This window comes from Cephus cinctus, unplaced genomic scaffold (genome assembly GCF_000341935.2).
Source record: "Cephus cinctus unplaced genomic scaffold, Ccin1 Ccin1_scaffold1097, whole genome shotgun sequence".
NCBI lineage: Eukaryota > Metazoa > Arthropoda > Insecta > Hymenoptera > Cephidae > Cephus > Cephus cinctus.
Window position 1 is genome coordinate 129,711 of NW_014333609.1, and position 23,504 is coordinate 153,214.

General features: G+C 38.8%; 5 protein-coding genes and 1 long non-coding RNA gene across 20 annotated transcripts in view; 2 read left to right on the top strand and 4 right to left on the bottom strand.

Moving 5' to 3' along the window:
• LOC107272028 (octopamine receptor Oamb) overlaps positions 1–1,766 on the top strand; it is a 48,503-nt gene extending 46,737 nt beyond the window's left edge. For all 4 annotated transcript variants that reach the window (XM_025089289.1, XM_015748722.2, XM_015748719.2 and 1 more), the window contains 3 exons: positions 390–551; positions 834–1,144; positions 1,236–1,766. In XM_025089289.1, the coding sequence (XP_024945057.1) occupies positions 390–551; positions 834–1,144; positions 1,236–1,353 (591 nt within the window). In that variant the 3' untranslated portion in view covers positions 1,354–1,766. The remainder of the gene's footprint in view (positions 1–389; positions 552–833; positions 1,145–1,235) is intronic.
• Positions 1,767–2,447: 681 nt separating this feature from the next.
• On the bottom strand, positions 2,448–5,339 carry LOC107272029 (facilitated trehalose transporter Tret1). The gene is made up of 6 exons (XM_015748726.2): positions 4,932–5,339; positions 4,428–4,689; positions 4,165–4,325; positions 3,800–4,072; positions 3,465–3,712; positions 2,448–3,369 (listed from the first exon to the last, which is right to left on the bottom strand). The coding sequence occupies exons 1-6, from the start codon at positions 5,011–5,013 to the stop codon at positions 2,992–2,994; spliced, it is 1,404 nt and encodes a 467-aa protein (XP_015604212.1). The 5' UTR covers positions 5,014–5,339; the 3' UTR covers positions 2,448–2,991.
• Positions 5,340–7,553: 2,214 nt separating this feature from the next.
• On the bottom strand, positions 7,554–10,832 carry LOC107272032. The gene is made up of 3 exons (XM_015748731.2): positions 10,655–10,832; positions 9,076–9,271; positions 7,554–9,011 (listed from the first exon to the last, which is right to left on the bottom strand). Exons 1-3 carry the CDS (start codon positions 10,661–10,663, stop codon positions 8,239–8,241), a joined length of 978 nt encoding a protein of 325 aa, XP_015604217.1. The 5' UTR covers positions 10,664–10,832; the 3' UTR covers positions 7,554–8,238.
• A 1,905-nt stretch (positions 10,833–12,737) lies between these two features.
• LOC107272033 lies at positions 12,738–21,063 on the top strand. 9 transcript variants are annotated; one of them, XR_001538812.2, is made up of 6 exons: positions 12,738–13,259; positions 13,375–13,500; positions 16,903–17,213; positions 17,290–19,669; positions 19,746–19,781; positions 19,861–21,063. It is a non-coding gene; the product is annotated as an uncharacterized LOC107272033 (long non-coding RNA). The 9 variants fall into 9 exon arrangements; XR_003061107.1 differs by having other exon boundaries at positions 17,290–19,517; positions 19,571–19,669; positions 19,746–21,063; XR_001538809.2 differs by having other exon boundaries at positions 17,290–19,781.
• On the bottom strand, positions 14,293–16,881 carry LOC107272030 (signaling mucin HKR1). Its single transcript, XM_015748727.2, has 2 exons — positions 16,760–16,881; positions 14,293–16,033 (listed from the first exon to the last, which is right to left on the bottom strand). The coding sequence occupies exons 1-2, from the start codon at positions 16,769–16,771 to the stop codon at positions 14,648–14,650; spliced, it is 1,398 nt and encodes a 465-aa protein (XP_015604213.1). The 5' UTR covers positions 16,772–16,881; the 3' UTR covers positions 14,293–14,647.
• Positions 20,905–23,448, bottom strand: LOC107272031 (serine protease HTRA2, mitochondrial). Of its 4 annotated transcripts, none has more exons than XM_025089292.1 (7): positions 22,948–23,448; positions 22,640–22,769; positions 22,383–22,469; positions 22,090–22,281; positions 21,869–22,019; positions 21,328–21,511; positions 20,905–21,242 (listed from the first exon to the last, which is right to left on the bottom strand). In XM_025089292.1, the coding sequence occupies exons 1-7, from the start codon at positions 23,376–23,378 to the stop codon at positions 21,080–21,082; spliced, it is 1,338 nt and encodes a 445-aa protein (XP_024945060.1). In that variant the 5' UTR covers positions 23,379–23,448; the 3' UTR covers positions 20,905–21,079. The 4 variants fall into 4 exon arrangements, with proteins under 4 accessions (XP_024945060.1, XP_024945061.1, XP_015604214.2 ...); XM_025089293.1 differs by having other exon boundaries at positions 21,328–21,496; positions 22,948–23,447; XM_015748728.2 differs by having other exon boundaries at positions 22,646–22,769; positions 22,948–23,437.
• Positions 23,449–23,504: the final 56 nt, after the last annotated feature.

Genomic DNA, 23,504 nt, shown 5'->3' on the forward strand with positions numbered 1-23,504 from the left:
TAACTGAATTTACTGCCTATTCCCAATCTCGTTATTGTTTTATGTAAGGATACTTCATTTTTGTTTAATAGCCTTGTGACATGAACCAATCCCATGTTGACGATCGGATGATGATTATCAAATATTTATTTATATATAGAAATTTTATAACTGACTTGTGATAGAACTGATTGATTCATAAATATCTTAATCTTTGAAAAAGTACTAGTGCAGATCGGGTGCTCCGTAACATAAATTGTTATTTTTGAAAATATATATAAAGTGTGATACTGTATTCGTTTAGAGCACTACTGAATTTTGTTGTGCGCCGAGCGCGTAACTATGGATTGTATTGCGAATTGAAATTTGTATTATATAAAAATAATAAACTTTCAATCAATTCTTTTCAGGTTAGTGGAATCAACAGGATTGGCAGCAGTAAAAGACCAAGTCGACGAAGTAGCTGCGAAAGTCAGGTCACCGGGGACGATGTATCCCTTCGAGAATTGACCTCAGGTCCTGACGAGAAACCCAGAGTAACAAAAATGGGAAAAAGAAACATAAAGGCTCAGGTACTTTGACAAACTTTCAACCTTTTCTACCCCCACATAGTAGCTCTCGTATAACAAATTGTTAAGATAAAAAGAAAAACACTATTCATAAAATAAACGAAAAAATTGTACATAAAATGGAGAACGATGAAGGCCAAGTAAAAAATATGAAAATTTACGAGGATTCGCTTGCTGTTCTTTAAAAATAAATTGTCCGGTTAGCCGGACATTAATTGTATGGTTATCTCTATAGTAAACCCAACAACCTGAACGAAGAAACCCTTTGATCCCCGATTCTTCCAGGTGAAGAGATTCCGCATGGAAACAAAGGCAGCAAAGACCCTGGGCATCATCGTCGGAGGTTTCATCCTCTGCTGGCTTCCATTCTTCACGATGTACCTGGTGCGCGCCTTCTGTCCGGGTTGCATCGACAAAACAGTCTTCAGCGTACTCTTCTGGCTAGGCTACTGCAACTCCGCGATAAATCCTTGCATCTACGCTCTCTTCAGCAAGGACTTCCGGTTTGCTTTTAAGAGAATAATATGCAAGTGCTTCTGCAAGCGTCGTGCCAATGCGTTACGACGTGGAAGCGACGGGAGTCAACTAGCCAGCAGGTATGAGAAGTCAAAGAGAATGTTTCTTTTTAAATATAACGATCGAAAGTGATACAGTTTTATTTTCATAGAGTCAATGTTCTATTTACAGAAACGAACGTAGTCCTAGCTACACAATTAGGATACCTCACCATGGGATCTCAATCGAGGATTCTGATCCTGATCCTGGATCAGATTTGAACGCTCATTCACAAAGTGACTCCAGATGACTGTAGCAAGTCAGGCCTGGCGCTCATAATCAGCGCGTGGCTTTCAATCTCAGAACCTGCGAGATCAACTTCGGTCCCTCCTGAGGTAATTTCAATGCACGCGGCTCCCTATGGGGCTGGTGAGCCGCGTTCATTCGTACCTATCAGCGACCTCTCAAGGCTTCAGGATTGCCTAATATCCTTTGGGCTGCATACTCCGGCCAGACTGACACAATGGAGCTAACATAATGTCCTTCCTAATGACGCGACTACGACGCTACGCTATTCAATACAAATCCATACTTGACAAGTTACTCTAGTCGGTGTCCATCAGTATATGCAAATTAATTAATTATAAGCGAATGAACAAAACGCATTATGTCATATAGAAAATTGCAAGGTATCAAACAAATACACATATACATATAACTAAATCTGTCTGAAAGATTTTATTTAGAATATTGACCCGTTTGAAATTAATCATTTAATCGATTCCGCGTATCAGTTATTATACTGATGAAAGGTAAGATGATTGGAAGAAATTTCAATGTCTTGTAATATAAATAATTAAAATCTTTAATTAACATAATCTTTTGAATTAAATTACTGATAACGTATCTCAATGTATTTTCAATGACAGTATGGTTTCGTTTTTCCATGGAAATGAATAATTTTTGTTCGCATGTCTAAGATATGAGTGATAACTTCAAAATGTCAGACACTTTGACTTTATAATTTAAAGCAATTTAATGTAAAGAAGGGATGTAAAGTTTGATATCGCTAATGGAGTCTAATCCATTGCGGTTATGAGAAACACGTAAAACGTTCCAGGCACTTTTATTTTTCCCTAATTGACAAATTTATATATATAAATTTTTACGAAAATTAAGAGTCACGATACGAAACATTTCACGGAATTAAATGTCTTCGTGTACGATATTAATATATTTTAAGAGAGAGTAAAGGTACGTTAGCAGTCAAATTAATATGCCTGATGAATAACGTGGCATGAAATAGATTTCAATTTAATGCCACTCCAAGGTTAAGACTTTTGACATTTCTTATTTCATTAAAATCCATTATCGAGAGTGAATTTTGTAAAATAAGAAAACGAATTAATTTTCACAATTCCAGTTTATTATTTAAAAATATTAATTCGCAATATCGCCCTCGGTTACATCCACACATTATAATATAACTATAACGAAATTTTCTCATGAATAAATTAATCTTATAGAACTAATAGAACAAAAAAAAATACAAAAGTCAAACCCAAAAGAGGCACCTAACGTAGATACTTGTTGAAATTCTTCATGAATTAACCACCCTAATAAGAGATAACCCCTTTCGACCTGCCTGTAAAAACTGCGTGTCCTTAAAAAAATGCGGTTAAGTATATATAAATAAATTATCCTTATACTAACAACCTGTAGAATGTATCTAGACAAAATGAATTCGCAGTATAAACGAAATACTTGATTACAGGTAAGTATAGACCTTTTTAACGCATAATATCATTATATTCGATTTTCGAACGCAATATACGAATGCAGTTAAATCGATTCTTCCTCAAGTTCTTGGAACAGTCTTATGGTTACGAGACACTCGATCGAACGAGTCAATGTTATATGATATTTTCACAGTTCTCGTTCTATATTTTTATGACTGAATCTTTACTTGCGTTATAGGCTCCTCCCTTATTCCATATAATTCATTCTGAACCTCTTCTAAGGATTTCCCTTTGGTTTCGGGAACGACTGTGCTGATGAAGATTGTGCCAGCAACGCATACGAAAGCGAAGATAACAAAGGAACCAGCGATTCCCACGTTGTTCATCATAGTTGGGAAGAATTTTGTCACCATAAATGCTAAGGACCAATTTGTTGCTGCTGCTACGGAACCGGCAGTTCCCTTTACGTTGCTGGGAAATAATTCACCGACAATCAACCAAGGTATCGGTCCAAACCCAAGACTGAAGACTATGACTAAGACAGTCAGTGATACCAGTGGCACCCAGAATAAACTGGACAGAACGGTCTGTTGCGACAAAAATAAAAGCAATAAATATTAATTAGAAATTTCTAAAATTATTTTAGTCACATTATTATCATGTATCTAAATTTTTAGTTTACCTGGAAATGGAAATATGCGCTCAAGACGAACAAACATGCGGCCATTACGGTCGAGCTCAGCAGAAGAAGGACTTTTCTTCCAGCATGATCAATAAAGAATGATGATCCACACGTAGCTACGACCTGCACAATTCCTATGATAACTGAACACAGAATTGAGCTGATATTCGTTTCAGCAGCCGCGAAGATGGTTTGGCTATAAAAGATCACTGCGTTGATGCCGGATAATTGTTGAAAAATCGAAAGTCCTAAGTAAACAAAAATAATTCTTTCATTTATTCTTATTCTCATTCGATATCTTTTTTTTTATACAATTAATGTCAATTTTGTTTTACCTAGGGCTATTATCATCGCCTTTACATGATTCTTCAAATCCATAATACTCGCAGCATCTTCCTGGCTATCTTTAATCAGTTGCAGCTCAGACAACTCTTTCTCCACTGAATATCGTTTTCCTCGAAAATATTGCAACGCTGCTTTTGCATCCTCTCTACGATTTTGATTCATCAGCCATACCGGTGATTCAGGCATGAACGGTAATGTGATTAGGACCAGTGCAGGAATCAATGCACATATTAATGCAATGTATGCATAATTTTGAGTAAAACCTGAACCGCATAAGTAAATAATTATTGATTAATAAATTGGAAATTGTCAATGTACGATATAAGGAGAATATTAAATGGTACCAATTGCTTACCAGTTAAGTAGACGAATAGAATACCAATTGTCAATTGTAATTGGAAAAATGTACCAAGTTTTCCTCTGATGTTGGCTTCAGAAATCTCATAAACGTACATAGGAACAGTGACGGAGGACGCACCGATTGATGTGCCAGCCAAGGCTCGTCCTAAAAGAATCCTGTGAAACGATGATCGGTCATTCTCACGTGATTCGTCATTTTCGAAATTGTATCCAAGCAGCGCAAATGCCTCAAGTTGTCAACCCTTCAACGATACGTACCATACGAGATTGTGGGTAAAGCCAACGAGGTACCAACAGAATAGAAGAGGCAGTGTGATAATCAAAATGGCTCTTTTGCGTCCTACTTTATCGGCCAAGTATCCTGCCGGAAGTGCACCGATCAGAGCACCCAAAGGTGTCAAAGAACCAATCCACGAACCAACTCCATCATTTATATCCAAATGATCATCCTCTCTCAGTAGCGGTAAAGCTGGCGACGTCCATCCCAAATACGTTCCACCCGACAAGGCCGACATAGTGGCTAAAAAATTAAGGAAAAGCACAACGAAGATAAGATTTTTCCTTGGTTGTAAAAAGTTAATTTGCTACGTGGATACGTGCAAAGAAAGGGATTATCAAAATGAACACGGATTTTTTTAATTATATTTTTTTTTTTTGATCTAAGTGCAATTGTCCTTGGAACCCAATTGGATATAAGAAGAATGATCCATTCGTGCCAAAAGAGCATTCCGTCGACCTTGTAAAATACAATGGAAAACTTACCTAGTACTACCGCAAGATATTGCGGAACTACTCGACCCTGCTGGTTGAACCTCTCATTTTCCTTGAAAATCGGCAAAGACATTTCAAACGGTGCGATCTGCACGGACACGTGTATTCCTAAATAAACTTTAATAGTAGAAACTCTAATGGATAGAGATGGATGGGCAAGTCTAATTTGACGCGCTAAGAGAACTTTGCTCCACTCGGAACTTCTTGACTTAACGATTAAAGAGTTCGCCAGAGTGTCCCTTAGAGTTCGTGGAGCACGGTCTTATATACGAGATGACCCCTTATCGGGACCTTATCAATAGTTATCATAATTGCGCTATGACCCGTGGGCCCGACCCCTGCACAACGATTATTGCGATAGTACCGTAAAATTGTCAAATTTTTCCACGTAATCTCCAGTAGATGTAAAAAATTGTAAATTTTTCCAACACTTTCTTTTTTGATAAAGAATTTCAATTTTCGATTAATCGGCCTATAACTTTTTTTCTATAATACAATTTTTAACTGATCCAAGAAATGAAGCGAGTTCACTAATTATTTGATGACTTTTCATTGTGATATATACACTTGTCTTTATTTATATGTAATTATCTATCGCCGTTATTTTTCTTCATGTACGGTAAATTAAATCTGCATATTTTTATGTCTAGACGATTCTGCGTTTCGAGTTTACACTTTCCCTTTGTATCGCATCAATACCAAAATCAGCCGCGTTAAAAATATAACAAGAATTATTGAAAAGTTCCATTCAAGAAAAAAAAAAAGTTTCAACTGGCAACAAATAACAGCATTGTAAGATAAATTTTTATATATTTATAAGACATATTTATAGTTTTTTAATAACTTGAATAATTATACTGTATAGTACCCACGGCATAATATACATCGCGAATTCTAGAAATTTTAAAGATAAATATACTATCATACTGTAAACATAGCATAGCATGTTATCATAGTAAAAACATACAATGTACACAATCAAAATAATTTAATTTTCGAAATTCATTGCCCCGATTGAAACATCATTGCGCAGATAAGAAAAAAAAAATCGACATACCTTTGGACTCGGCTAATTTTATTTTGTATCACGTTTACGATTGCAGCATATATGCATTCGCATATTTCATTGCAAATGACCAGCCCCCAAAAGATACCATGCTTTGAGTTACTTTAAGTTCCATACGTCACTCCGTATGTCGTCAGTGCCGAAGATTAATTAAACGGTCAATTGTTATCGTTATACATTGCACAAGGAACATATAAGCGAACCCTATTAAAATGACACAAAATATCTAATTATTATAACTTGCTCACATAGTAGATATAAAGAAATTGAAAGGCGAGTACAATGTCTTTACACGTCCCACTAGAGTAGGTACAACAATAATCGAAGACCGATAATAAAAATGATAAAAAAATTATTTTATATAATATACCATGTACATAAACAATTGGGTAGATCCTTGACAAAGCTGCGTTCCCTACAAATCCAATGAACTATAAATTTAACGTTCATTCTCATGAAGTATGGTCGCCTTTGAAAGGGCTGGTTTTACCAGGGTACCTTTTCAGCCATTTTATTACCGCATTGCAAGATCGATCGTGGAATTGGCTACTAAAGCGGAAACACGCCACTCAACCACTGGTAGTCATCATATAGATAAATGTATGTTGGTATAGCTAGGTAGTTGTGTACTCGATAGGTATCGACAATACGTCCACACGCAGATAATAGTAAATAGTACGAGTATATAGACGCAATATATGCAGATAGAGCATAATGCTGGGACGTAAATATGTGACCAGAGTAAATGGAAACGTATAAGGATCCATTTCGCGTTTAATTTCACGCGGAAGTTCGTACATCAAAACAAAATAACATAAAAAATTGACCACGTGCTGAAATATATTTTAGGTTGTGCAAACGACAAAATTTCGTTTCTGAAGATTTATTAGCATTCTGATAATCGGTTATCGTGTCTTCGCAGCGATATATCTCAAGTCGTTAAATCTGCATTACACGATGCCTCCGAATTTCTGATGCTGATTAATCAATATGAATTTTCAAATGTTGTTTTGGTAATTAAGAGTGATTACAAGTACAGACGGATATAATGAAACATTAAACTGTATTTTTGCGAAATCAAGAGAGTTTTATTTGGGAGAATTTTATTTTTTATGTAATAAAATTTTTCATAGCAATCTTTAGTAGCAAATATAGACTATGAGGTTGACGCATGTACTAGTGTTCAAGGTATGATGCGGTGTGACGTGCCGGTTTAATTAATAAGGGATAGGTGACTTGAAGAATTTAGTAACAGTATGATGATTCTACACGCATGATGCAAATATTGCTAAAAATAAATTTATAAAATCGTAGATGCTATTGATGTGTAGTATTCGACTTGCAGTGTTAGGCGTTTTATGTATGTTATTAGAAGGGTGCAAAACTTTATAAACCCACTCAGGGTGGAATTGGAGTTCATCCCCTTCGACAGTCCAAGTTTGGGAAAGTTCAATTTTACAATCTATCTCTCAAGGTCTTGACAGGAAGTCGGAGACAATGACTACGCCTCGCTCTGAAGTATTTAACATTGATTAAATAACAACTGATTAAAAATCAACTGATTGTATTCATTTTCACTTAAGCTCAAGACAGTGAACGTACACCCCAGAAAGAACATTCGCGTTGGAACAGATGACCTTTCACCTTTGTTGTAACGAAACATTTGATAATGTTTAAAAAAAAAAAAATGACGCTTAATCGTGGTTAATCAGCCCTTTTCATTCTGAAAAATGGCATGATAAAACAAATCTGCTTTTTTTTAAATAAGATAATAATTTATTTTAGTACATATTACTCAAGAATACATGGTCAAAAAAAGTTTCTCAGGTTATTACTCATCAGTATCATCACGAACTTATGAATACGAGTCAAGTGGGCTCATCAAAATTATCAATAGGTATTACATTGAGCGAACTCGAAAAGCATTCAAGGATTACCCGACACCAATAAGAATACGATGATCCAACTTATTACTATTCTATGTGATAACTTATAGCAGTTATCAAAATCTTCTAGTATCGAGCAAAATGCGTAGCAGTATTGTAATATGTACTAATGGAAACTTTTCAGCTAATGACAATTGAAGAAAACGAATGAGCAATGAAAAATCAACTTATTCTTGAATATTCAATGGAAACGTGCGAATGAAAAAAAAAAAAATAGACTGCGGGGCCAGAATGATGGCGATAAATATGGCGCTCCGTTTATTTTATATTGTAGGGTAAAAGTTTACTAAGCCTCCGGCAAATTTGTAGCCGCCACTCTGAAGCCATTATGATCAGCTATGTAATGAACTTGCTGTAAGAGGCCATTAGCATCGATATAGCTATAAGCGCCTCTAGTGGTGCCATCTAGTGACCTAGATTCAGTTTTGGCACTGGAGTCACCAGTGTAACTGTAATCGTACTGTCCCAAAGAGTCTTGTGTATGATGAAGCGAGCTATGCAACAATCTGTATGGTAGAATCGGTAAGACGTAGGAACTTGGTAGAGCAATTGGTCGATGAACCGGAAGTGATGCTATGTTGGAGACCGGGACTTGACCGATATGAAGCTTCTGAGCATCCTTCTGGAAGATTCCAGACTGGCTGTACGTAAAGAGGCTAGGATCCGGTTTAGGGATGTCAATCTTTTCAGCTTCCGCCTTAGTCAATAAAAATGGATTCTGGAGTTCCTGTTGCGTCTGGCTTTTCTGGGAGTCCAGATGGTTGTCAGCTTCCTGCTGGACCACGTTGGAGAAGCTCAGGATCGGCTGATCGTTCTTATATGGCAAGACTCTGCGATCTTGCCAAGAAGTTGGATTTTGATTGATCTCTAATTCGACTCTCTTGAATTCCTCTAGGTGATCCTTCTTCGCAGCCGCCACCTCCGGTGTATCGGACACTGGATTCTGATCTTCTCTTGGCTGCTGGGGAAGATTGCTGGCACTTACACGAAAACCATTTTGAGCGTCGGCAGTGTACGCTACTGTTTGCAGAATCCCATTAGCGTCGATGTACGAATAACCTATTGAAAATTTTATACATTTTTAACATTTATTTTTTATTTACTTTTCAAAATTTTTACTTACCACCTTGGGTCACTCCATTTAGACTCGTTTCCGTTTTAGCATGATGCGGTCCAGTATATGCATAATGATAGGCACCTGAACCATCTTGTGATTGATACTGATGGGTCAAAGGGGCAACTGGTGATATGGGACTCAGCCAGACTGTAGTCAAAGGTGTAGCCAGGGAAGATCCAAAAATGGTGCAAAGGAATATCGCCTTGAAAAAAAATCACATGAAGCACACGTTGATTAATAAACTCTCATGCTATTCGTACACACTGATAAAGTTATCAGAACGTTAGCATTACATTCTTTATAATTAATGATCTGCTGACAGTTAAATGGTAAATTGATAATACAATTAAGGTAATTTTAATCCATTCACTTAATAGAAGTAACAATAATCATTTTTATAATCAGCATCAATACTTGTTTCGCGTGTCGATGCTGATATACTTCATATCTTTTAACGAGCTGTATAACCGTTACTAAACCATATCAACACTCCTTACTAGCTCTACAAAATATTTCCCCTTCTTAAAATAAATTATGTCACTATCAGTTTTCAAATAGCACGACGGTTGCACGACACATTAAAGTAGTTTTTATTGCGCGAATAAATAATTTTACACAAGTCAAAGAATAAATTAATAAATATCAGCTTACTCTGACTTCATCTATAATGAATAATTTGTACTAAATTTTGGTCATCTTACTTAAGGGATCATCACAGTGTGATCGCCCAAAAAACAGCCGATTTTCGCAATTTTTTTTTAGGTGGATGGAATAAGGTAATCGGTCTAATTTTTTTTTTTTACAAATCGAAGCATCTATGAAGTATACAAAATGATTTTTTAAAAATTTCTTTATGTATTGTTCAACGTTGTTCTTATTTGTGGAAAATTGAATGAAAAAAAATGGTGTCCCATGGCGGCCAGGATTGCGGGCGCAAATTTTACCTGAATCAAAATTTTCAAATCGTTTATAAATCTATAGGAAAGCCGCTCTGCTCCTATGGAGGCTTTTTTGTTGTTAGTGAAATTTGAAAAAGTGCCATCAATTTGAACAAGACGTATAAAATTTAGCCTTTTTTTCGACAGTTTTTCGTAAAACAAAATAGGAAGTTTTCAAAAAAAAAAAGCTTCCATGCCAACATAAGAAATGACGTGAAGAATGTTCTGTTAAAATTTCACATGGATAGCTTGAAAATTCTTCCTTTGAGAGTGGCCACCGTTTTGAAAAACACCATTCCGTGAAAAACGCATTTAAAGATCGGAGTGCGCCAGGTCTGACCGTCCAATCCCTGTTTCTAAGAAAGGCTGTAGCGACCGAAATAATTCAAATTTCGACATAAAAATTGGACAGAATGTTTATAACCGTGTATACTATCAGATAATGAAAAAAAAAAAAATCGATTTTTTGAAAATTTAACACAGTGATGATCCCTTAAGCATCATTTAAGTTGATCGTATAAAAAATGTTATTATGTTAAAGTCGTAAACGCGCAACGCAAAAGAATCAGCATTAATATGTTTATTAAGTGGTAATCAATATATAACATTCATAAAAAATATCTTTAAAAACCTATCATTCTACTTACAGTTATCATGGTGACAGTTCTTTTTTGTAAACAAATGTTACGAAATTTTCGGCGATGCCCCGATTTCTTAATTAACAAACTTGTACAATGATAATATGAGGCGTAGCCTGTGAGAAACTTTTTTTTGTCAGATAATCTCAGTAAGCAGCAAGTAACGGAGATACGAGTGTGAGGTCGCAGTTGCATCCTCTTATATAGGATCCGTGGGTCTGCCTGCACGATCCCCTCTACTAATCCAGAGTGGGCCCTACAGGGTCCCTCTGTGCTGGCCCCACGAGCACAAATCACCCCGAGATCGATTTCCAGGACGATAAATCAATATTTATTGGTTTGTGCATAAGCTGCCGATATTCTCATATTTTTCGCATCGCCCATCAAACCGCCCGAGTATTACACATCGTATATACGCGGGTGCCAAAGAAAAAAGATATGCGAAAAAAGATTGGTTGTAAAATTAGTTTATAATTTTTTTCAAAACTGATAAGATATCACTCGTTCGAAATAGCAAGGCAAAAAATATATACAATGTATCATTAGGCCACGCTTCTAATCGTAAAGCCAGGGTCATGTCGCTTAGTCGCGAGAATAATGCAATAGAGCAACGGTATCGCGCATACCGATGCAAATGCCCCATTAGAAAACATCATGGAGCAGATATTAAATATAAATCTTTCACACCTAGTTACTTCAAAGTCTAATGCTCTATGGCTGAGCCGAAGCAAACGTGTGATCGTCTATTACGAAATTTCATTTCTCAGCAGATCATGATGATAGAGTCCATCAAAGTTCGTAGATTCGGCTACAAAATTGACGCCAGGTAATTCCGTCCTACGTAAGACAGACTATTCCAGGTTATGTTATTCCACCTTAATATCGTCCCTTGGATCAAGTAATATCTAAGTATTTTAACGTTCCTGAAGAATTATTCACCACTGTATATTATCTCTTGAACAATGCACGTGTGGGAAGTAACGCGTTGGTTTTGGCATTGGCACTAAAGGATTTCCCAGTGATGAAAACTCTGGGACGTCAATTATAAAAATCCATGACAATATACGTGTGCCAATAGAAAATCTAACCTAGAATAACAGTATTAAAAAAAAGGTTTAAAATATAAAAAATCATATGCGAGTAAAAAAGACGAGTAATAATGAGCATGACGAACACTGCATTAAATAAATGAAGATTAGTCGGGTCGATGATTCTATCCAGTGATGTGTATCCACGAGAGCGACACGATCTTGCCGGCGATTCTTTGAAGGAGACATTAACCTCGAAAATGTCGGGGTCCAGTTTGTTTTCTGGACACGCTTCGCGAAGCAGAGTGGATACAGGGCGTCAAGAAGTTTAGTCTCGAAGCGTCGCAGTTTACATGGAGCGACCAGCGGCTAAGAACTTTAAGTATATACATGGCTAGGTATACTAGGTACTATGTACCCGCAAGCATTTGCCGCTTACGTAATAGAACTCTATGAATGGTTGGTGGTCGGGTTCACGGTTCGGCGTATCTTTCTGTGCTACCGTTAGGTATCCAGTCTTTATTTTAAGAGCATCTCTCTTTCTCTCTTCACTTCCCTTTATATACTTGTAGGCTTCATACACCCCTGTCACTATTCTTTCTTCACGTCTCTCTAGATTATTCCGTTTTTCTATGCCACTACTACCACGCTACGTCCTTTTCACGGCTATGGATGTCTATGGCCAATGGTTAGTTCCCTGCGTTTTTATAAAGTTAATTTTATTTGGTGAAGCCGTCCATCTCGTGCATCAAAAAAAAATAATTACTCTTGACTCTTTTTCGTTTTCTAATTATACTCCTCGCTGTGCGTTCAGAAAACATTTCTTGATTAATGATTGTAAACGACCTGTGTCGTATTGGTGAATATTTTTTTCTTTTATATATTTTTCCTCTTTGATATTATGTTAACTTCAGCACCTTTTGACAAGTCTCAATGCATTAGCTACAGGCACTAATATGCTCCTGGCATTCAGAGGGGTTTCATTCAAGACCATTACAGACACTGTATATCAAACTAATCATGGGTGGTTCTATGCCAATTTCTATTTATTGACGCATACATGCTCGTTAAAGTCACCCACGTGTTCATATAACAAGCTTCCAAACAGTTACTCTTCAAAAGAGATCCTGTGTATAAGCATGACATAATATAAATTCCACAATATCACTTATACGCCATAACCGAGCGCGCAAATAGTTACAATGTATAATATTAAAATCGACAATTTGTCAATGCCATCTAGGAACTTACAGGGCAACGAAAAATGCAGGTTCACATGTCGCCCAAGAGTCAAGAGTCGCGTAGGCATGTCGCAGATGTCTAAAGGATCGGATCGCGGGAGAACAGTGTCGTGCTTGAGCCCTTTTAAGGTTATGTATATTTCTTGCGTTTGGACGTAGGTACGCATACTGGACGTTGGCAAGACCGCCGACGTCGCAGCGAGAAACACCGGACAGGGAACAGTTTTGATGGGACCGAGACGCCGCGTGACATTGAATACAGATCGATGGGCCGGTTCGTCGATCGACTTTGTCCGTGGACAAATTTATGAAAACGAGGCTTGAACAATAGCCCTTATTCTTCGGGTAAGTATAAATATCTCAAGGGAACATACATACTCTACTGAATCTAAATGCATTAGATAAGTACATACCTGAACGTACGAAATCCTGTGCCATACAAAACATAACCTCTTTTTAGTCGCTATCATAGCCGCATTCCTTCCCGCACGTTTATACGGAATTTATCGAGAGAACTCTCAAAAGATATCATTACGGACGGATACTGGATATTTCCGCAAAGCAAGAGATGCAGCTTCTAAGAGACGTAAGTAAGTGCGTGACTCAACGACTCTCTTATGTGCCTCGCCAATGGCCAATCCCTCGACTATCTATCGGCCCTTTCGCGTTAGATTCCGAGCGTCTCTCTGCCAGCCATCTGTTACGCCCACGCAGAGCGCGCATCCCTTTATAAAAACGGGAACAAGTTTCGCTGGAACAAGAGTGCAAGCCAGTGGTTTATTCGCGTATTGGTACGTACTAGTGTGGCTGTATTTTAAGTATGCGTATCGTATGTGTCTATACGCGCTATCATATGTTATATAGGAGAGACTCTGCCATACGTTTCACGGCGAACATACGTATAACGACGTATTAGGATAGTACGGTGGTTTCTATGCTGGCTAATCTTAGCTCAGGTTCATTGGCTCATCCCCTTTGGATGTATGTTACATGCTGACTCCTTTATGGCGATCACTTAACACTTCGAAGATTCTGGATACTGTCGGTAACAGATATGGAAGTACGTGGGATTTTCGGATAGAGATGGAATCTGGTTTTACGACTGTGTGAACTTAAAACTTCTGGATTATTGTGATATGTGTTCTGTGTTGATGGGACAATTTAAAATGTGCCTGTCGATCGGTAGCGGAATTGTTGAGAACTTTGTTGAGAATTAAGGTGTGGGTTTCAGGTTGTTATTTCCATAATACTCTGGTAATAGCATGCAATATACGCGTAACTTATGACTCATGGAATTGCATTGTCATATATGAAAGTTATGGAAACTTGGTGGTAGAGTTGTTGGTTTTTAGATTCGGATGAAATAATACTGCGTAAATTAATTATACGTAGGAATTTATTACTGTTTTTTTTTTTACAATTTACAAATAAGTTAGTGATCGTGACATGACGCAACATGAAGACCACAATATTTTCGAAATGCATAATAACTCGAGAAGAGGAATTTGAAAATTGTTTTTTTAGGGTAGCAAGCTACCGCAAGAGAATTTCGATTATTTACTCTCTCGCGGAACTCTCGCAGTGGTGCAAAGTGGAGCAGGTTCTTATGTACATTCGTCATAATTAAAATCATTTAGAACCGGTTTAATGGATCCTATGGGTCCTATGATCAGTCAGTCTCTCGATGAAGAAATGGAGCCAGATGAATATGTCCTAATCCGGCTGAGAAGTTCTTACCAACCCTGATGTTTGACCAACTCAGCAGCATAAGCTTCAGCATGAGCTTGCTTGGCAGCAGCGACCTCAGGAGTGTCCAGAGGAAGTTGAGGGGCGTAGTGAAGACCGACGTGATGTTCAGACGCGTAGACAGGAGCAGCAACCTCGACCTTCTGACTGGAGTGGACTTGACTGCGAGACTGAGAAGACACAGCAGTGGGTACTGCATGTACGGCATGAACAGGAGCAGCATGAACAGCCACTGAAGCAGCATAAGCAGAAGGTGCGTCGACGATCTCGTTTTGCACTTCGTATCCGTAAGAGTCGACGACAGGGGCTTGAACGTAAGCAGTAGGAGCTTGAACTTCGACCTTGGTACTGCTGTGAACCTGGCTCCTGCTCTGGCTGGAAACTGCAGTAGGTACAGAAGACACTGCTACGGGAGCAGCGACCTGGACCGGAGCAGTTCTGACAGCCTCAACAGCAACCGAGTCAAGTTCTACTGGACTTTCCACAGCCACGGGAGCCTCGGGAAAAGCTGCAGCAGCCGGCTGAACATGGACGCCGGAATAAATTGGAGAGTGAACTTCGATTCTATTGCTATTGTGAACCTGGAAGCGTCTCTGACTGGAAACTGCAGTAGGCAGGGAAGATACAGCAACCGGTGCAGCATGCACGGCAACTGGAGCAGCACGAACTGCCTCGACAGCAACTGGTTCGGCATGAACAGCGACTGGTTCAGCATGCACAGCCACAGGAGCAGAAATCTCAACGTTCTGACTGTTGTGTACCTGAAGACGGCTCTGGTGCGAGACGGAAGTAGGTACCGAGGACACAGCGTACGTAGCTGGTGCTACCGGAACGTAAGACTCAGCGGCATAGGTAAGCGGTACTTGGGCAGCGTATTGCTGGTAGACAGGAGTCTCGATCTTGATAGATTCGTGTTCCTGGTTGTGATACTGATTGGAGACAGCAGTAGGGAAGGCTGCGTAAGAGAGGCTGCGTTTCTTGCGTCCCAAGGCGGCGATCGCTTTGGCGTGTTCAGCAAAGTGAGCGGCTTTGGCGGCTTGCACTTCAGGGGTCTCGTAGGGCACGTTGACGCCGACCTGAGCGTCGGTTGGCACGTTTGTAGCGGCTATGCGGAAGCCTGCGTCGTCAGCTATGTACTGAGCTGATTGAACGATTCCGTTGGCGTCGATGTAGCTGTAGGCACCACGGACGGCGCCGTCGACTCCCTTAACTTCTTCCTTAGCGGATGGACCTCCGGCATAACTGTAGCCGTATGATCCTTCATGCGTGTTTTGCACCAGGTTAGTAACCGGAACTTCCTCGGCTACATAGCTCACGGGAACTAGAGATACTACTCCGGCCGACGTTACGGCTATGATGGATGCGAAAAGAACCTGAAATTTCAAAGGATTTTATTTATTTTTATATAGCAATATATTTTACATTATATATATATATCATACTAACACGCGAATCATTTGTTCAATCGTATAGTTGATATCTATGACGTCATAAAATCTCAGAGGATCTCGAACTGAATTTATAGTTGCACAAGATTCCAATTCCGCTCTCTTTACGAGCCAATAAGAACTATAAACCCGGTAACAGCCAATATCGTTTCTTTACGTTGCCTTATACGGGTTTTCCTCAATAAAAAGCGGAACAAAAAATATCAATCTGCATTGACCCTTGATGCAGTCAAGTAATGCATCATAACTTTGACATTGATTTTCCTAAGTATATATATAAATAATTAACAAACCAAAAAACAATTCTAATATCTTTATGCAATAGTGAAAAAAAATATCGTATTCAGTAGTCTAATTCAAATCTTCAATTCACAAAAGTCGGGAGCATAAGAAGTGTACAAGGAAGCTCAATTCGGTGTGGATCATGAAAGCGTATTCTCGTTCGAGCCCTTCCCTTTCGTTTCGTCGAATAAAAAAGAAAAGAGAAAGAAAGTAAGAGAGTAAAAGAAAGAAAAAAGATGAGTTGCGCTTCGCGGAACGAGGATTGGCGTACCCGACCGGTCCTTCGTATCGGTGAACCACTTCCGATCAAACATTTTTTTTTTTCCAAACCTATTTACCATGGGCCTAACAAGAGTGTAAAATACTCACCAAAGCCTGCATCTTGCAACACTTTTCTGCTAACCTCCTTACTTACTAAGGACTGTTCAAGCAGTACTACACGCTGTTTCCAATCTGCTTTTGACTTATATACTATCCCACACAATCACAAGGCAATTTCCATGTGTCGGTAGAATATCACGAACCAGGAACCTAAGGACAACCCGTCGAAGGACAACCGAATACGTTCACTGGATCCGATTCAATGCCAGGGACATTCACGGGCGTGGTGACGTGAAATCAGAGCAGATCCTCAACGACCGACTCGATTCGGTCTCAAACCTGCTACGTGGGCCACCATGTTAATTTACGAGCGACAGTTTCCTTGCGGATCAACTTTTGCCGGAAGCCTGCTGACCTTGCCCTGGGCAAGTTCGATTTTGACGTAACAGGATACCAAAGTGGCTTCTGGTGAAACTTCTTTCATCTGATTATTTTTAGCGAGGTAATTGAACATGGCTAAGTGTGTACGTAGTTCATTGTAAAAACTCTAGTTGAATCAATCTCATTGATCTGTCTAGGCAACTTCATTCGGTGACTGACCTGTAATGGCGAGACGGATGCTGTCGCTAGATCAATCGGTACAACCAGGGTCAACCTGATCCTGAGAATAAACGCTGCCAGAGGTGGCTAATGGACTTTTTACCTGGCTACAGTCGATCCCTCGTGATTTATGGGGGTCGATCGGGGTGCGAGAAGTACTGGAGTTACTTGAGAACCAGCCAGCATATTTTCACGACGCGCATTGCTAAGTACTCGAGGTCGTTCGATGCACCAGAGTCGAGTCTGCCCAACGTGCCGGAGCACAACTTTCCGTCTTGAGATCGGTTGATCTTCCATGGGTACTTGGTACATGTCTTAGACTGCGAAGGGCGTCCTGAAAGGCATCTGAAATATTCCCAGCGATAACCCATCACGTCCTGAGAAAAGATAATCATCTTTTTTCAATGAAACCTTTAATCTACATTTATGTCAGCCCTACTAACTTCATTTACAATTCAAATCTTCGCGCGTAGTTTATACTAGATTTCCATTTACGGCGAATCAATTTTGTGCCTTTTTATTTATCTCAGTCGTACGTACGTGTCGGGATTATTTGAAAATATATTAACTACATCCGCCACTGGGATTTTTAATGGCAACACTACGATGGTTCCACGAGCCTCTAGAGAGGCTCCAACAAATGGACGTATTCGTGTAAACTGTATCTACGTGTAGTGATTTTAACACGGGTGTCAATCCGAAAGAGGCATTTCTTAATGCGTTCCACCCATTATGATCTTGTTCTCCATCCACCAGTCTTACTCTTTAGAGTTTCAAGGATCCTCAGTCGACGCAATATGATATCCTGACGACTTCTTGGATTTAACACGAACTATAGGGCATCTTATGTTTCAGGATATTATAAAAATGTATCGCACTGACGTTCAGGGTCAAAATGCTTACATTCTGCCAAGTCATATATATATTTATTGCATACGTGAATTACCAGGTCGACATAAAATCCTTTTTGTGTCTGGATACGCCTTTCTTTCTTTTATGCACGGCGAAAATTCTGCACGGATAATTTGCAGAAGAAAATAATTCACAATAAAATTACCTGCGTACCGTGCGTAGACAGTAATTACAGAGAAATATCTTTACTCGGTCCTTACGATCGCAATTTTGTTAATTTAAAATTACTCTTAAAAGAATTAAACGAACCACCCTGTATTATATCGAAAACACAAGTACCAGTGCGTTCTTGCAAAACTAATGCGTTACCCGGTATAAAATTCTCCAATTCCAAGGAACAGGGTAGTATTTGTCCATCACCGTGGTTTTATTTCTCTATCCACAACCAGACGAATCTTTCACGCGAAAATCCATAGTTGTTTCATATTTTGACTCCGTCGTGCGTTAAACTTTCATTATGCTTCCTCTATTGTTTAAAATTCCTCGAAAAGCATCGCCGCGAATCCAGCATTACCTGCAATTCGTAGTATATAGATCCGCAGTCTAGCGTGTATCACGATATTCTCCCATTATTGTAGTAGATTCTATACACACTCCTACCACTATGTCTATATATATCGTCCAATTGTAAGCCCATGTAAAAATGAACTGAAATTAGTTCCTCGGTTACTCAATAACTCGACTACCAAAGCCAGTTACCGTTATCACCCTTCCAGCTAGTCACTGGCATTACTGTTACGCATAATGCGAGTACCATTAGCAACAAGGTATATATGTATATATATATATATATACACACAATGATCTCAGTTCTTAAATACATAGTACTCATATATGTTTTAAACTCAGTACCCATGTGAGAGGATCTGTAGTGGATGATCTATAAATAGATAACCAACGATAAACGCGTTGGCCCAATACAAAATATAATAGCCTAATGGCTGAAGTAGTACCTGCATGGCCACGATGCATTAAAGAATGTAATCTGCCTCCTGCTAATAGCGAAAGCCATCAAGATCAAAAGATCTCAAAGCCGCCTATCATCCTCCGGAACTTGTATTCTCATGGTTTGGGATTCGTGCACCGTACCTCTTATCGCCCTCGTGTGGACGCGACCTGGCAGAGGCGTCATCGTTGAATCAGTTCCAGTCATTTAAAAGCACCTCCTGGAAGGAAGTTTCCTGCGAGCAAAGGACACGGATCCTTGCAAACGGCATGTACAGTGTAGGCGAGTCGCAATCTGAAGAATATCTCGGGGCAACCAAGACCAAGTCCAAGAGTGGAGTCTGTTATTGTAGGTAAGAGAACTCGCTGATTTTACGGGTGTCTATTTGTCTTCTCTTGCAGAGGCCGTGGCATCGAGAGCCGATACAACACGTGTGGGAAGTAGACACATCGGTAGGCTAAAAACCGGCCTCTAAAATAAAATAAAAAAGGAACAGAGACGTTCGTAACTTTATTCATGTAGAGAGAGAGAGAGAGGTCTATGCAATTTTTCTATTACCTTTTGTTGCTCTCTTAGATACGTACTGCGCACGGAGGAGGTATGACTTTCCTGGTGAGATTCTTTTAAATTTTATTCACCAAGCAAACGCGGACCTGCAAGCTGCTTTTATGGGAGACAATTTACGGTGCAGATTCTGAAGCTGATCCTGGGATGCAACAGGTTAATAAGAACGCCGGAGAGACCGTGTAAATGCTCGTGGTACGTTGAAGAGAAAAAAATGTGTGAATTCCTTTCTTCAATGCGGAATTTATCCACGTGGCGATCCTCCTGGATAGTCACTTGGTATCCTGATACGATATGTTTGTTAGGCGGACGGTTGAAACTTTTTGAACAATTTTCAAACCCTTTGACCACACCCATACTTATGGTTTTGCACGTCCATGGTGGACTGATTGTGAATGTACGTATGTCAGAGATCCGGTCACATGTTTGTGGAGGTCGCTTATGTCGTAAACATAATGCAGTCAAGATGGAGACCACACCCGGCGTATATACTGACTTTATGTCGTGCGTACGTTTTACTCGTATCCGACGCCATCCATAACCCGACAGGAAGGAACATTTCGGTTTGAAAAATGAGAATGGTGATGGCTGTAATGTTACTTCGGGAGAACGACGTCGCAGCCCGTTAAGATATTCAGTATAAATAATATGTAGGGTCATTGGGTTTATGCAAGAGAACAATCTTTGTTATATTGAACTTACAAAATTATTCTAGAGATTTTATTGTCTGTGGGACTGTTAATGGCGGCGAGGAAGAATTATTACTTGCTTATAATAAATAAATCGGTAGATTTTTAGATGTAGTTACAGCCGCTGGATACTTCTCAATTATCTATCATTCCAGCAGAGAGAATCAAAAAATCTTCTCTTTGTTTGGTCACGCATGTCCAGTTGTGAAGTTTATCTCGGCGGGGTAGCTACGTTTTAGTCTTGTTCTCACCGAGGTGGACAGTAGACATCGTGGGCGTTCCTTGACTCCCGGACTTATCAGATCGCTAATTTGTTGTCAACGTGACTGCATTGTCTATCCGTCCTTGGATCTGCCACCCACGGATCACCGGAAGAGATCGTGGAACCAGAGCGCTACGCCCGAGAGGATTTTAAATAGAATTCTCATCCAAATAAACTTAGTTGTTAGCATAACTTATCTTAGATGGAGGCGCCATTACTATTTCGAGTAACACTATCAATATATTTATTGTTATAAATATCTTTATTACACGGATGATGTTTATCATTCTACGACAGCAGACACACTTTACAAAATTACAACAATCGTGTATCAGTGTCTATTTTCATTTTAAAATATAAAATATATTGTTGCGATTGATTATTTTTATATTTATTTAAACATCTTCAGGCTCTACACTGATATGTAGAACTTCACCATTACGCACCACGGTCATGACTACCGGTCCTGTATTTGCTAAGACTTTGTAGATATCATCAGCCTCGACGACAGGGTTATTATTTATGTGCGACACAATATCACCAGCCCTTAAACCTCCGCTGTTAATATAAAGTGGCATGATTATTCTAATGTAATTGATCTAATAAGTAATAATGAATTTCCAGAGAAATTAATACAACTTACAAGTAAGCGGGGGAGCCAACCATTACTTTCCAGACGAGAACTCCGTGTTTCACGCTGGGTGGAATACTCTGATTTCTCTGTTGCAACTCGAGGAGTATTTCAGGAGTGAGGGAGAGCATCGTAATGCCAAGATAACGTCGTTTCACGGTCTCCGCAGCACCCTGCATACCTACAAGAACTGAGCCTGAGGCGAATGTTATATATTGGTCTGGAGAAATAATACTGGAAACTAGCCTTTTACAGGGGTTTTACACTTTTTCTAAATATTCCCAAGCATTCTGTGTTTTAAGATTTTAAAAAGTACGTAATATTAATAAAGTTTAGAAAAACAAAGAACATTTTTTAAAACTTATTTAGCAGCTCAGCTACATCATGTAAATATCAAATTGCTTGTGTTACGCTCACCCCATCCCAAAGCCGGCCAGCAATATTTCGTTAAAGTTCTTTAAGAATCTATGACTACTCGTGAGATAAGATAATGCGTTTTATTCTTGCGTTTTATTCTAGCGTTTTAATTTTTCGTTAAAGATTATTTTTTTACCTTTATTATTACGACGCATTTCTGCTTTTTTAAGAAAATCCTTGGCGTAATCAATGGGTATCGCAAATGAAATGCCCGCTGTGACTTTCATAGCGTTTATGCCAATAGCTTCCCCGTTCAAATTTACCAACGGCCCTCCTGAATTACCGAACTGTGTATAAATACCATTTTTAATGCGTTTACCAAATCTTCTATTCGGATATTAGATAATTAAGGGTTACCGTAATGGCTGCATCCGTTTGAATATATCCCATTTGTTTATTAAGTCCAAGTTCTTTACTCTGTCTATTTACGCTGCTCACCACTCCGCTCGTTATAGTGTTGCTCAAAGATAATGGTGAACCAATAGCTACTACGAATTCACCGGGTCTGATATTCGAAGAACTTCCAAGTTTCATGACTGGTAAATTTGTCTAAAAACAGTATACCTTAACTTTTTAAATCTAATACTAACATTTAATTGTTGAATCTAAAGCATAAGTAACATTACTCGAAAATCATCATAAATGCACACCTTACTGATGCGCACAGTTGCAAGGTCACTCTGCATATCGACGTCCTCTACAATTCCCGGATAGGTGGTGCCATCTTGAAGACGTACCTAAAACAACGCAATGCTTATAAAAAAAAAGTCTTGCCAGACCCAAGCAGAGCAATTCACAACTAAACAATTGTTCTCGTTAATATTGTGACATGGTACAAATAGGAATATAAAGATAGGATCAGTCAGGAATACATACAAAATTGGATAGGCGGGTCTAATGGACTCACATTTACCTTGACGAATGTGTTTGGTTTGTTAATAACGACATGTGCATTCGTCAAAATCAAACCATCCTCACTGACAATAAATCCAGATCCATTGCTGGTAGTGAGCGGCTTGCCGGTAAAAATATCTAACCTATTTTTCAATGAATCGCTGTATCAGTCACCATTAAATATACTTTACAGAAATATACAATTTACTCGATGAGACCGTTATATAAATTCCTTCAAAATTTGTATCATTATTAAATCTATATCCATATATGTATGTACATGTTATTGCATTTCATTTAACTCCTAATAAACGTACCTACCTCTTTTTATCCTGTATTTCTATATATACCACAGCAGGTGCACACACTTCGACGACATCAGCTATGAAATTATATTTGTCCCTATTTTCGTTAACTTCACCTCCAAATAATCCCTTCGCCTGTACAGTCAGAAAAGGTGACACTGTGCTTTTAAAGTTGTCAAAAATCTCGTCTTTCCATTTATAAAATGCATAACCTATAGTCGTAGCTAATACTGCAGCATAGGTTAAGACGTTTTCAGCGTTTTTTTCAAATACTTTCTTGTTGTTTTGAGGCGAATTCGTTGTCCGTGTGGTCAAACAACGTTTAGCGTATAGAATGGCGTAAAACCGAGAATAATTCACTTGATTTTTCGGCGAAATCTTTAGGGCTAAACGTAACCAGGGCGCAGCCATCTTTCGACACGAGCTGATGTAAAGGTTATCCAACATCTCTTGGTAGCATTTGAATTTAAATTCCCGCTATTTTCGAAAGAAGTCAAATATGTAATTTTGGTAATTTAAAAAATTAAAATTGTTAATGGGAATTTTTGTTAGTACGAAAAAATTATCTATTGG